The sequence below is a fragment of the Cornus florida genome, unplaced genomic scaffold (genome assembly GCF_030987335.1).
Source record: "Cornus florida cultivar Cherokee Brave unplaced genomic scaffold, ASM3098733v1 CherokeeBrave_3.0.0_Hap2_Chr10, whole genome shotgun sequence".
Classification (NCBI taxonomy): Eukaryota; Viridiplantae; Streptophyta; class Magnoliopsida; order Cornales; family Cornaceae; genus Cornus; species Cornus florida.
Window position 1 is genome coordinate 75,585,994 of NW_026775580.1, and position 12,488 is coordinate 75,598,481.

The 12,488-nt window shown below is 33.3% G+C and overlaps 2 protein-coding genes across 2 annotated transcripts; one reads left to right on the forward strand and one right to left on the reverse strand.

The window, feature by feature from the left end:
• Window positions 1-2,256: 2,256 nt before the first annotated feature.
• On the forward strand, window positions 2,257-3,599 carry LOC132276658 (uncharacterized). The gene has a single exon (XM_059778200.1). It carries the CDS (start codon window positions 2,608-2,610, stop codon window positions 3,316-3,318), a length of 711 nt encoding a protein of 236 aa, XP_059634183.1. The 5' UTR covers window positions 2,257-2,607; the 3' UTR covers window positions 3,319-3,599.
• Window positions 3,600-4,321: 722 nt separating this feature from the next.
• LOC132276659 (DNA-directed RNA polymerase I subunit RPA12) lies at window positions 4,322-10,567 on the reverse strand. The gene is made up of 6 exons (XM_059778201.1): window positions 10,188-10,567; window positions 7,842-7,982; window positions 6,216-6,256; window positions 4,796-4,873; window positions 4,627-4,686; window positions 4,322-4,535 (listed from the first exon to the last, which is right to left on the reverse strand). Exons 2-6 carry the CDS (start codon window positions 7,957-7,959, stop codon window positions 4,458-4,460), a joined length of 375 nt encoding a protein of 124 aa, XP_059634184.1. The 5' UTR covers window positions 7,960-7,982; window positions 10,188-10,567; the 3' UTR covers window positions 4,322-4,457.
• Window positions 10,568-12,488: the final 1,921 nt, after the last annotated feature.

Here is a 12,488-nt window from a genome sequence, read left to right on the forward strand (position 1 = left end):
CAAAGTGTTCAAAAGTAAAAGGGGGAAATGAAATGAGTGAGAGCTTTTTCGAATTGGAAGGATTTGAAAAGAAAAAGTAGGGAAGTTTGTAATAATTATTTATCTTAATTCTTTATAATAAATAAAAAGTTTTCTTCAAATTTTTTTTTTCTTTTTAAACAAAAAACAATATAGTTTAGTAACACTTTTTAATATTTCAGAGCAGAAAGTCGAGGGTTCAAATTATGGAAGGGGGGATAATAAATATTTATTATTATTTTTATACTTTTGGTCTTTAACCACCACACGATAAAATGATTTTATTTCTTTTATTAATTTTTAATTGTTATTATTATTACTTCATATTATATAATAGAAAGTGTCTACATTCTCAATAAGTCTAAACTTCTAAAAATTTTAAATTTTTTTTTTTCTTTTGATAATCAGGGTGTTTGGACTTTGTCCCAACTAATTTACGGACTCATACAATGCGTGTCGACACCGTTTAGATAAAGTTTAGACTATGTTCATAGACGTGATTCTTAAAAAGTTGTTTGAAATTAAAATAAATTAATTTTAAATCCACTTTATGAAGTACCAAACTCAAATTTTATCTAGGTCAATTCTCGAAGTTAATTCACAATTATTTCAAAACGAAAAGGTATTTGGTAGACGAGACTTTTAACCTCTCCAGAAGTTGAACACGAAACTTGTAGGTCATGTCTAAAGACTTTATGCAAACTTGATTACATTGTAAGGATTATCCAGTAACAATTAAATAAAAATAGAGGTTTTACCACGTGCTGAAAACATTAAACACCAGATCAATCAATTAATTATCTTTACGATAGACTTACCATTCTTTTTCTCTCCATTATCTTTATCAATTCACTACCATCATTTCTTTTTCTTTTTCTTATTATTATATTTTTTTTATTTCTTGGAACTAACATATACCGTCTCCATTCTTTGTCCTCCTATTTATCATAACATATAATAAACAATTAGTTATTGGACCCAAATATTCATCGGGGCCATGCAGAATGTGCACCCAATAATAATAATAATAATATATATATATATATTATTATTGGGTGCACATTCTGCATGGCCCCGATGAATATATATATATATATATATATATATATATATATTATAATTCTGACACGGTGTTTAGCAGGTGAAAAAAGACAAAAGATGGAACAACTCCTCATCGTTTGAAACGAGGGAGAGTTAAAAAATAAATAAATAGAGAAATTATTATATGTTATGGAATTACATGGTTTAGACCGTTCACATGACATCCAAACAAAAATTTGAATAGAGTACGAACCATATAGACTCGGACTAGAAATATTTATATAAGTAAAAAATTGAATAAAACTGACACATTTACTTGCGTCACGAGTTATGATTAACCAAGACCATAAAAAATTTAACGAATGACTGAGACATTTTCTTAACTCACCGTCATGATTCAACGTATTTGTCTATAATTGGTTTGTACCATTTTTTAATAGTTCGATATTATTACACACCTCTATGAATTCGTTGATTCAACTATTTACACTAATATTTATCTAAATTCATTATACCGTGTCCATAAATCATGCTCACCATTTACAAAAATGTCTCACCAATTCTTCCTACCTACCTTTCCATGCCAAACAATGATATTTGCATATTACACCTTATCTTCCGAAAAAAAAAAAAGATATTTGCAAAATCAATGCAGTGAAGTTTCCTTCTTGACAGCCTATCCCAAGAGGGCCAATTATGCTTTTTGGGCCAAGAAAAGATCTACCCAATATAAATTTTCTTTTTTAAATTATGTTGCCTAACCCAATACCCTCCACGTGAGGGTTACAGGGACTTCCAGCCCCATACTCCAAAAAATGGTCCAGGCCAACTAATCCCCAACACGTGTATGGCCAGGATTTCTCCAAAATCACTTTCGGTCCACACCAGCTTCGAGGAACCCGAGGTCGAGATCAACGGTCACAATCGCCCTAACGGCTAATTCCTAATTATCTCATCCAACGCTCCATATCTCATCGGCGGTCGCCGCCCCTACTGTATATGCCGGTCTTTGTTTTTTCAGCCAATCGTGTACAACCCGTAGCTGACTACACAGTGTTGTCGACGAATCAGGAAGAAAATAGTAATATATATAATTATATATACATATATATTACGTCGACATAAATTATATATTAATAAAAAAATAAATAAAATAAAGTAGCCGTTGGAGTCTTCATCATCTATTTAAAGCCCACACACACCTTCATGAAAGTTCCGCGTTCTAAATTAAGGCTTGAGTTCAACAAAACCCTCTGAAAATACAGGGTTCTTAATTGTATATTTATTATATACATACACATATATATATATAGATCTCTCTTTAGATTAGTGAAAATATTGGTTTTTTGTTTGTAAATTTAGTTCTCTTTTCATGCAAAAAATCTGATCTTTGATATTTGTAGTGTGTGCGTGTATGTATGTACAAAAGGATTTAACTTTCTGGTAAATTTAGGCTGTTGATCCGTGTTTATTTGAGATCATCGCCGATTTTTCCTTTATTTTTCTTGTTTGGTTTGATTTTCTCACACTTTCCTTCACTTTCTGAGTATGGAGACAGTCATGTTACATTCATCTACAGATCAATCACTCTCTCCTTACAGATCCATGAGAAACCCTAAGAGAAACAGCACTCGACCTATGATTTCACGGTCTTCTAAAAATTCAGCACCGCTTCCTTCAACCTTATCGTCTAACTTTGGCGGGGGAATTTTTCACGCGCCTCCATTTTCTCTCTCCTACTCCACGTACACTCCTTCACTTTCGATTCTCAATCATTATCAACCACAAAAACAACCACCTCTCCTTCCTCTTCCGATCTCCAAATCTGACAACAATTCCCGAAACAGAGGCCTCTCGTGCCCTCCGATCAACAGAAAAATCAACCGAACCAGAGCTCAATCTCTCACCCCGAAGAAATCAAAGCCGTCCATCGTCAGTCCGAAGAAAGGAGATGACATAAATCGAGATTTGAAATCGATGTCATCGTCATCATCAGAGTGTTTGATCATCACATCCACTGATCGGTTGGGACCTGAACCTAAAGATTTTCTGAAGGATGTTTCTAGGGTTTCTTCATCAGGAAATAACGGTGACTTGGAGAAGTTTTCAGGTTCGATGTCGTCGATCCTGTCTCCTCCGCCGAGCAGCTTGCCTTTGCCGACTTTTTCTCTCAGGCCAAAGCTCAGCTGCAAGGCCGAGGTCGGCGGGATCGATGCCGGAGCGACGGACAAGCTCAGGCGAATTCTACGACTCCCGTGAAGTGAATCATATCGCTTTCAATGTGGTGTGTGGCTGTTATTATGGTTACGCAAATAAGAGCATGAACTCCAACATGCTGATAAATATGTTTTAAGTGTAATTTTGTGATCACCGCCTATGTTTTTGAATGGGGTGCACAAATATATATATATATATATGGAGTATTAATTTATATAGACACACCAGGCTTTAGGCAAGGTAGTTGTTGCCTGAGGTGTTACATGTATTTCGTTTTATTCTCCGTTACTACAATGTAAACGATTACTGTATTTTCTGATCTACTATTTGTCTCTTATGTCTTTCAATATGACACACACAAATACTAATAACAATAAGGAAAACCTTTCCTCCAAATATTTTGATAAATAGGGATCACATAAAAATTTCTTTCGAGAAATGGATCAGATCATGTCATTTCCCAAGAACATCAGCGAAAGGTCCTGATACTATCATTTGGATAGCCATACCAACAATTTAGAGATCTCTCAAAATGTATTTAGCGTCCAATTCGGTCAACTCTCCGTCACACACACAAATACTCACGATTTTGATAACCATACCAGCAATTTGGAGATCTCTCAAAATGTATTTAGTGTTCATTTCGGTCAACTCTTCGTCACACACACAAATACTAATAACAAGAAGGAAAATATTACGTACATTTTTGTGATCAGTAATGTTCAACAAAATATCTTGGGTAGGCTCTTGGAAACTTCTGCTTTTTGACGGTTTTTTGAGAAGGTATTACGCGTGCGGGGCTCATCTGCCCCGTACGTGCGCACGGTAACTATGGCTCGATGCACCTAATATTTATTCAACTTGGTATATGAGTCGACAAAATATCAAGTGTTCAACTCGTAGGAGTGCTTTTGACACTTGCTCAAAGATCTTGGTTTGGAGATGAATGATTGAGCAGTACCACGGAAAAATGAATTTTAAGAAAGCTCCCAGGAACAAGAGGTTTCTTCAACGAAAAAACCATGTCATTATTAAACATCAAAACTAACTTGGAAAAGTAGCACTCATTCATTGAAGAGCAGTGCATTACAAAAAAAAAAAAAAAAAGTTTTCATTAAGCTGAAAATCAAAGTAGTTTAGTGATACAATTCCAATTTAGACATGTAGATAGAAAGAAAGTTTCAAGAATTCTCAGTTCGCCTATGTCCGCAATGGCTGCATTCATAGAAAATAGTCTGTCCTTCATCAGCAGATCGGATCTGTAGACAGAAAATAGCGATAGATTGGAAAAAAAAAAAAAAATTACTTATCAAAGAATGAGTTTAAAAGGATATGTGCTCCGCCGATCACCTGCTTCGTGTGATAATAGAGCCCCAACTTATTGCACTCCTTACATTTTGCATTATTGTCCTGTTGCCAAAAATTAAACATTAGAACAATCAAATCAGGTACCCAGAAAAGTGTTTCTTTTTTAATTTTGGTAGTTAATGACGAGTTCAATATCACAAATTGCAATTACTATTTCTCGCTTGGCCGGCTCCTCATCTTCTTCCTCGTTATCATTTAATGAAGGCATGCCCAGCTCCCTTCTAATATCCTGCAAATTCAGTTAAAAGGTCCTCAAGTAAGCTGACATGTAAACAAGATGATCTCACACGACAACAAAGAAGGCGTTTAAATTTACTTTAAACAGTACAGTTTGCCATCCACAGCTGATGCTACTCAGGCTGTAATCTCATTGGATATCACCTTCCTAATTAAGTGGCAGTCCAATATGATTCTCAGCCTTTCCATGTTTGTTAAAGTATTTATAGCTACAATAGAAAAGCTCGAATTCTTTTAGTAAATTTGGCTATCAACCGGACATTTCAAGTAGGTGTGTCAACATTATTAACCATTTAACCACGAGCAAATGTGCATTAATCTATTAAAATTATTTACTTTACTGCCTGAATTGACATACTACAGTATTCTAGGCAGAAGGAAAATAATAAAATCAAAATAAAATATCTAGGGTTTTAATGCAAAGACTGACCAGTCTTCTGTACATGATACATCCCTTAAAGAAAGGTTCATTTGAGAGAGTCGTTTACCTCCAATATTCACAACTGAGTATTTGGCCATGAAACAGACATTTTGAGTAGGCATCTAGAATTTTAATGCAAGCCTTGGACCACAGCCTTTTCTTTTCTTTTCTTTTTTTTTTTTTTCGTCTGATAAGTAACTTGGACCACAGCCTTTTATGCACCCCGTAAAGAAAGGTTCATTTGAGAGTAACATTTACCTCCATTATTCACATAGTAATTTGGCCATGGAATAGACATTTTGACTAGGGACTTTAACCTGTTAACCCACTAACCATGAGCAATGTACATTATTTTGTTAAAACATGAGATCTTCCCACCTTTGTTTAACATACTACACTATTCAAAGCAACGACCAAAAACAACAATATGGAAAATGCCAAACCAAATCTTGGTCTTACTCTTACAAAAGAACCCAAAACAACAACAATATGAAAAATGCCAAAACCTAATGTTGGTCTTACACTTGAACCCAAAACAACAACAATATAGTACATTATATTAGCATAAGCATATCAACTGACAAAATAGAGAATGAATGTTAGTGTAATAATCATCAGTTTAAGAATTGCTACTTTGAGAATAACACTCTCTCCACTAAGCTATGATTTGTGCTTTCACATTTGTGTAAAGTAACTTTAATGATCTAATTGCACCAAATAATCATTAACGAAATGTATAAATATATTGATGCACATATATGGAACTCAAATACCATGAAACAAAAGTATATGAAAGTGCTACTTATGTTAAATATTTTTAAGTTTACAACTTGGACCTTAGCTTTAGATACAGACAAATATAATGCATGGTAACTTGCTCAAAATCCTGTTAAAGTTGCAGTCAAAGGCATACCTCAGCAGATACAGTGTAAACTATCTCACTTCCAGCAAACTCTGAAGAAAAGAGAGAGAGAGGTACAAACCCATGTTATACAATATAACTGCCATTGTATTTCAAGCATAATTATAAATGGAAGATCCAGAAAATCTAGTAAAAACTTTCTAGTATGAAGTGTCAAAATCATGCAAATACATCAAGAGAAGAATGCAGTAATATATACGATAAATGCTTACTAATTATAAATTTTATCTCATATGGGAGCTTGAAAAAATAAAATAAAAAATAGCACGAAGTTTGAAACCTTGTTTAGCACTTGTTTTTGTTTTAAATTATAATGTGCGCAGGTAGTAAAACAGTCTTATAGCATTTCAACTCGACAAATATATTCCCCTTGCCATGATGTCCCCCAACTAGCCCTCAAGCTCGCTTAGATGCCAAATTCCACGGCTTATTAATAATGAACTTTTTCCCAATTCAACGTTAGCAGTACTTGAATTGAGTAAACATTTGAGCTTTCTCAGTAAATGACTTTTTAAACAACAACAACAAATATGAAGTCCAAAATTTTAAACTAATTCACCTCACTACATTCAAAGTGCTACCAAAAAGGCACTATCTAAAGCTCTAAGCTAGGTGTCCAGGTAACTAAAAATCCAGGGACAACATTCCCTCATTTAGGGATAGATTAAGAACATTTTGTGCCCTTTCAATTGATCTAGGCAATTATAAATAACCAAACATGCATTAAGTTTACTTATCAACGATGCAGTAAACTTTTAAACATTTTCAATAGTCCATAATGACGAGAATTAACTGCCCCACTTCCCAAGAAAAATATAGTATTAGAGAAAGTTGAAAATTCCACATATCTTTCCCAACGTTTGCCTAATTAAGGCACTGTATAAATTCAAAAGATTAGTAGACATAATATCTTCAATTTTTGGAGCGATGCTAATTAATTTTCTTATCTTACCAAAATAAAAATAATGAGTAGCCTCAATGATGACTACTAGGGAAAAGTATGAACGAGAAGATGTGAAAATTTACAGGAAAACACATGGTCTGCATTTTACTGAATAGAAATTACTAAAAACAGTGGGTACCCTATAAACAGATATAGGCAATCTTTTTTTTTCTTCCTAAATTATAGGCAATCTTCACTACTGCTCCAACTTATTTATTATTTTATTTCAGAGAACAAAGTTTATCAAAGTACCAAGCTTGATCAAGTTAAAATATTGTGAGTTTTCAATTACTCTGCTGACTAGCCTATCTGAACAATCAAAGTTTCAATCAAAATCCATTTACAAACAAACAACTATTTTTTTTTTTTTTAAGTGAATAAATGAAAAACTTCAGAAATAATTACAGCAGGAAATTTCGTTGTCATTGTAAAAAAAAACCAAATACTCCTAAAAAAAGTGAGCCCAGAAAGAATACCTTTAAACTTTTATAAAGATATAAATAAAAACCATAAGGCATGCACAAGGTGAATATAACATAGCAGAATCCCTCTAATCCAATCTTTCTAGCAGTTCACATTACAAGTCATGTAGCAGATTTCTTGTAACGAGACAATAATACAAACAAATTGAGCATACAAAATACTAAGAGGAACTAAAATGTAAATGACAATACCTTTGGCTCTTCGCCTGAATTTACACAAAGGACATTCGGCATACTTAATGGAGGTGAAAGATAACATTGTTCCACACAAGTCGCAGAACAAGAAATCACGTTTACGGCAAAATGCCATGAGTTACCACCTGCTAAAATAATCTGCAAACAAACCAATATTTTTAAAAAAATTAAAAAAGAGAAAAAGTTCTTAATCTGTTAATGCATATTGCTTTCGAAAGTTTTAAAAATGCTTTTCATTTGGGAGAACCTATAGTTCGACAAGGTTTTCCTAGTTGAATAAACTTGTGTAAAATCATAATTAGTATGGCGGATAGAAAGGGTACATATCGAAAAAGAATATAAGGTAATTCATTTCTCATTTTTAAAGGAAAAGAAAGTGAGAAGTTGAGTTTTACTTGACATGAAAATCTTTTGATTTGATTATAGTTGGAATATAAAATATCGTTGTTAGTACTCAGTCGAAACTAAGATAAGACATTTTTTTTGCACTGATAATAGTCTTCCTTCAATATAATACAATTAGGAAACAATGAATAGACATTTTCGTGCTCATAATAATCTTCCTTCAACATAATACAACTAGGAAACCATGAACGAACACAAACCCATGAAAAAGAAAACAAAATGACAATTTTCCAATACCACCACATCTCCATGACAACAACCTCTAAGCCGTTAGCAACATATCCCAGCAATCATAACTCAAGCAAGTTTATATTACCAACTCATTTTATAAATGAAAAAAAATTGAAGCTACTGCAATAGTTTAAGAAAGCTCTCGCCTTGAAGAATTATTTAACTATTTGTTGGCAACTTCTAATGATCAACATATGTGATTTCATGTTAAGCTAGGGCCTTCTATTGTCCACTGTAGATGTCAATCAAATGCTTGAATTGAACTAAATGAAAATCCAAATATTCAGTGCACCAACTGATGCTTTAAGTCAGTCATCCATCGAAACACACCATTCGGTCAGAACATAAGTCAATATGAAATTTTGGCATACTGAATTTATATAACTTGAATTCAATTTGGATTTCTAAAGGATTTTCATGTTCAATCACACATAACATGAAAATCGTACAGAAACCCAAAGTTCACATACACGGTAACAAAGACCATTCTCCATAATTAATTACTAGAATTTTGTGAATCATGATAGAATAATTTTAGTTTGTGAGTAAAAATTAGGCAGGCAAATAGGCCCCTAGAGGTTTGAAATAGGCTAAGAAAAATTGTGAATGCACGAATAATAACTCATAAATGAAATTTGCTAGATGTAGAAATCGAGATGTGTCGTATTAGTGTAGGGAATGTTCTATCAAATGATCAAACCAAACATGGCCCATTTGTTAATTGTGTCAATATACTCAATCTTAACTCAATCTGTTTATGAAATGGGTGACATTACACGTTCTTGTTAAATACACAGGTCATGTTCCATAGACACACGAATCTGTGAACCCAATAAGAGACGGCCTGCTGAACACTTTATGTTCCTGCTAAATACCTGACCACTCATTTGATTGTTGAAAAAACTAAGGAAAAGAAAATTATAGGGTTCAAATTAAATGTAATAATTGATTAGCTTCCTAGAAAATGAAGGAAAAATCAGCTGATTATTGAAATACATAACATTTCATATTTTTACGTTTCCTCACTACAATTTCTTGGCAAGCAAACAGCTTAAAAAGAGACACTTAGCAAAAAACACGCATCAGAACCTAACAAACAAGCATTGGAAACCCAATATTAAGATAAAAACCTTTACAGAAAAGTGTAGCAAAAGTTTCATCCAATATACATATAATTATAAACACATATATATTTGTGTGGCCATATAGTACAAACAAAAGGAAAAACCTTTATCTACCAGAAGATTGGAGGGCAGGAATAACAAAAGGTATAGAAATGCAGGTAGGAGAGAAGATGAAACTCTGCAACCCTAATGAAGCTAAAGGACTGTGTTGTTTTTCTGCTACCAAAACTTCAAATTTGAGATTGAAAAAAAAAAGGGGAGAGTTTTTAGCAGCTTGTGAGAGTTTGGGTCTTTTCTTTACTCTTGAGTTTAGGGTAAAAAGAGTTTTTCTATTAACAGGATTGAGATTTACAACCTAACAAGACGTCAAATTATGACGGCAATCCAATTAATATCTAACATCAACCAATTCAATTCAAAAAAGAAATTACAAGAGAGATCATAAACTTAGAGTAACTAACTGGCGAAGATTATAGAATCTTAAGAGCGCAAATCATCAAATACTTAGTATAAATTAAGAAATTAATAAGATTTCAAACACCTCTTCTAAATAAACACAGAATTCTAGAGTCCACACATTCACCTGGAGAAGATTGGGTCACGTAAGTTTCAGAAGTCGGGACGCGACGTTCAAAAAACTTGGTGTCTCTGCTTGACTAGGCCAAAGAAGAGTTTGGGTATCAGAGCGATGGTGGGTTTGTTTTGGGTTCTTCAGAGAAGTGTTGAAGCTTCTGGAGAGAGACGAGCACAGGTTCGGTAGGTTAGGGTTGGATGATTTCCTCAATGTGGTATCTGAGGCGGCTCTCGATTCTTGCAAGGATACCAACAATGCTTGTACTGGTTTCACACCCCTGTTGAAAAAAACTAGGGTTTAACGATGATGGCTAGTTTTTTATTTTTATTATTAGTTTTTATTTTTTGTACATATGGTTTTGTTTTTCGTTTCAACCATCCTTGAGGCCTCAATATTTTATTGTTGCATTGATTGGATCAACGAGATTGTTGTTGAATTTTTATTTTTATTTTTAAATTTGGGGTGTTTCAGCGACGTAAGTTACATAATTTTTTATTCTCATATTTTTTTGCGTGGCTCAAATTTTGATTATTATGACTTAATTATGCGGCTCGCCCTCAAAATTGTTCTTGCTCACGTTGTCACTTCATGTGACTTCAAGTTTGATAATGATCATGACATAGACGTTATAACAATTTTGGATTTGGGTATCAAAAACTTTTTCACTTATGGTTGCTCCCAAATTTGAATATTTCAATTTCCAAAAAATATATATAATAATAATAATAATTTTGTAGCCGCAACTTACAAGGATTTTATTTGTTCATTTGTTATCTATATGTTTATTTACATATTTGTTTATTGGAGTTGGGATTTCAATTGTGATTTGTGAGGGAATTCGAGAGCGACAAAATTAAATTACAAATAATGAGAATTTGAGCAAAAATATGTTTGGAGTGTAAGAACGACACCCATTACGAAGATTGTGTAATTTAGGTTGAAAGTACAAGCTGAAACAAACTCATTTCTCCATTTTTTACGAAAATCTAACTAAATTACGGCACTCTCTTTCTCCTCAATTTTATCTTCTTTCTACAAACATGATCTTTGTAAATTCAATTATAACAAATTGATTGAAAGTGGGAAGTTGTTGAGGGTTTATGCAGGTTGAGTTGCTATACTTTGTTCTACAAGTTAATTCCTTACAAACAACACTGTCATAGGCCTTAAAGGTGGCTAAATTGGTGGTGAAATTAGTCCACATTCAAATGCTTTAAAGAGCCACATCCAACCTATGGAAATATGTGAAGGTAAGTAAGACCCAATTTTGCTTATTAAGGCTTGATGCACATATTCTTGATAGTAAGCTAAAGTTCAAGTTTATGCTTTACTTGCTCACTTTGATGAAAATTTATTGTAAAACGTTCAAACGATAATATATGAATACTCTAGTCTCTTTTTATCATATTAATAGGGGTTTAAATTTTCTGTGGTTATAATAATATGAATACTTTAGGCCTTTTATCAAAGTAATAATAGTGAAATTTTATTTGGTTATCCTATTAACCCTTCGTACTAGTTAATGTTATTATTATTTTTATTTTTGAGAAGTTCAAACAAATTCAGAGGCTCACCTTGCCTCTCCTGACTCTGAATTCTCAACCTTTTTTAAAAAAAAAAGAGGAGATAATATCATATCATTCATACCATGAGGGCAAATGGCCAGAACATAATGTTATTGAAAGCAAATGAATTGTGTGGTGAGGCCTCTTGTCACCTCTCTAAAGGAAGTTGCACCACGCAGGCACATGAACATGACTTTATACGGGAGGTACAGAGATTTTCGTTTAGAGTCTTTTAAAATTGTGTAGTTGCATGAATAATTCTAAATTGTTATAGTAGATTTTAGAAAAGAATTTAATCTTTAACGATTCATTAGAATGCATCCTAACCCTCCAGTAGGGAGGGGGAAGGAGATTTCATTAAGGAGGAGGATGCCTAAAAATAGAAGAGTGGTCTCATTTGTAATTTGACAACTAAATTTTAAAATAGATGCATTTTTGTGATGAAATCTGAGAACGGAGGACAAAATAATGCTGTAATAGATTTTGAAAATGGAGGATAAAACAAAGATTGATTTCACCTGTAGAAGATTGGGTCAGAGTAGATGGTGAAGTTGTGGGGATATCAAACGCAAGATGGGTTGCGAGTTCAACGATATCAGCGACGGTGTATAAATTCTGTGTAATAAAGCTCATTGTATTGTTTTCAATCACGCCAAAAAATTAGTAAAATTTATAAAAACGAACGGTACCTGACATAATAAGAATAGTTTATTGGACTGGGCGGGACACATCTATTTGTTGATGT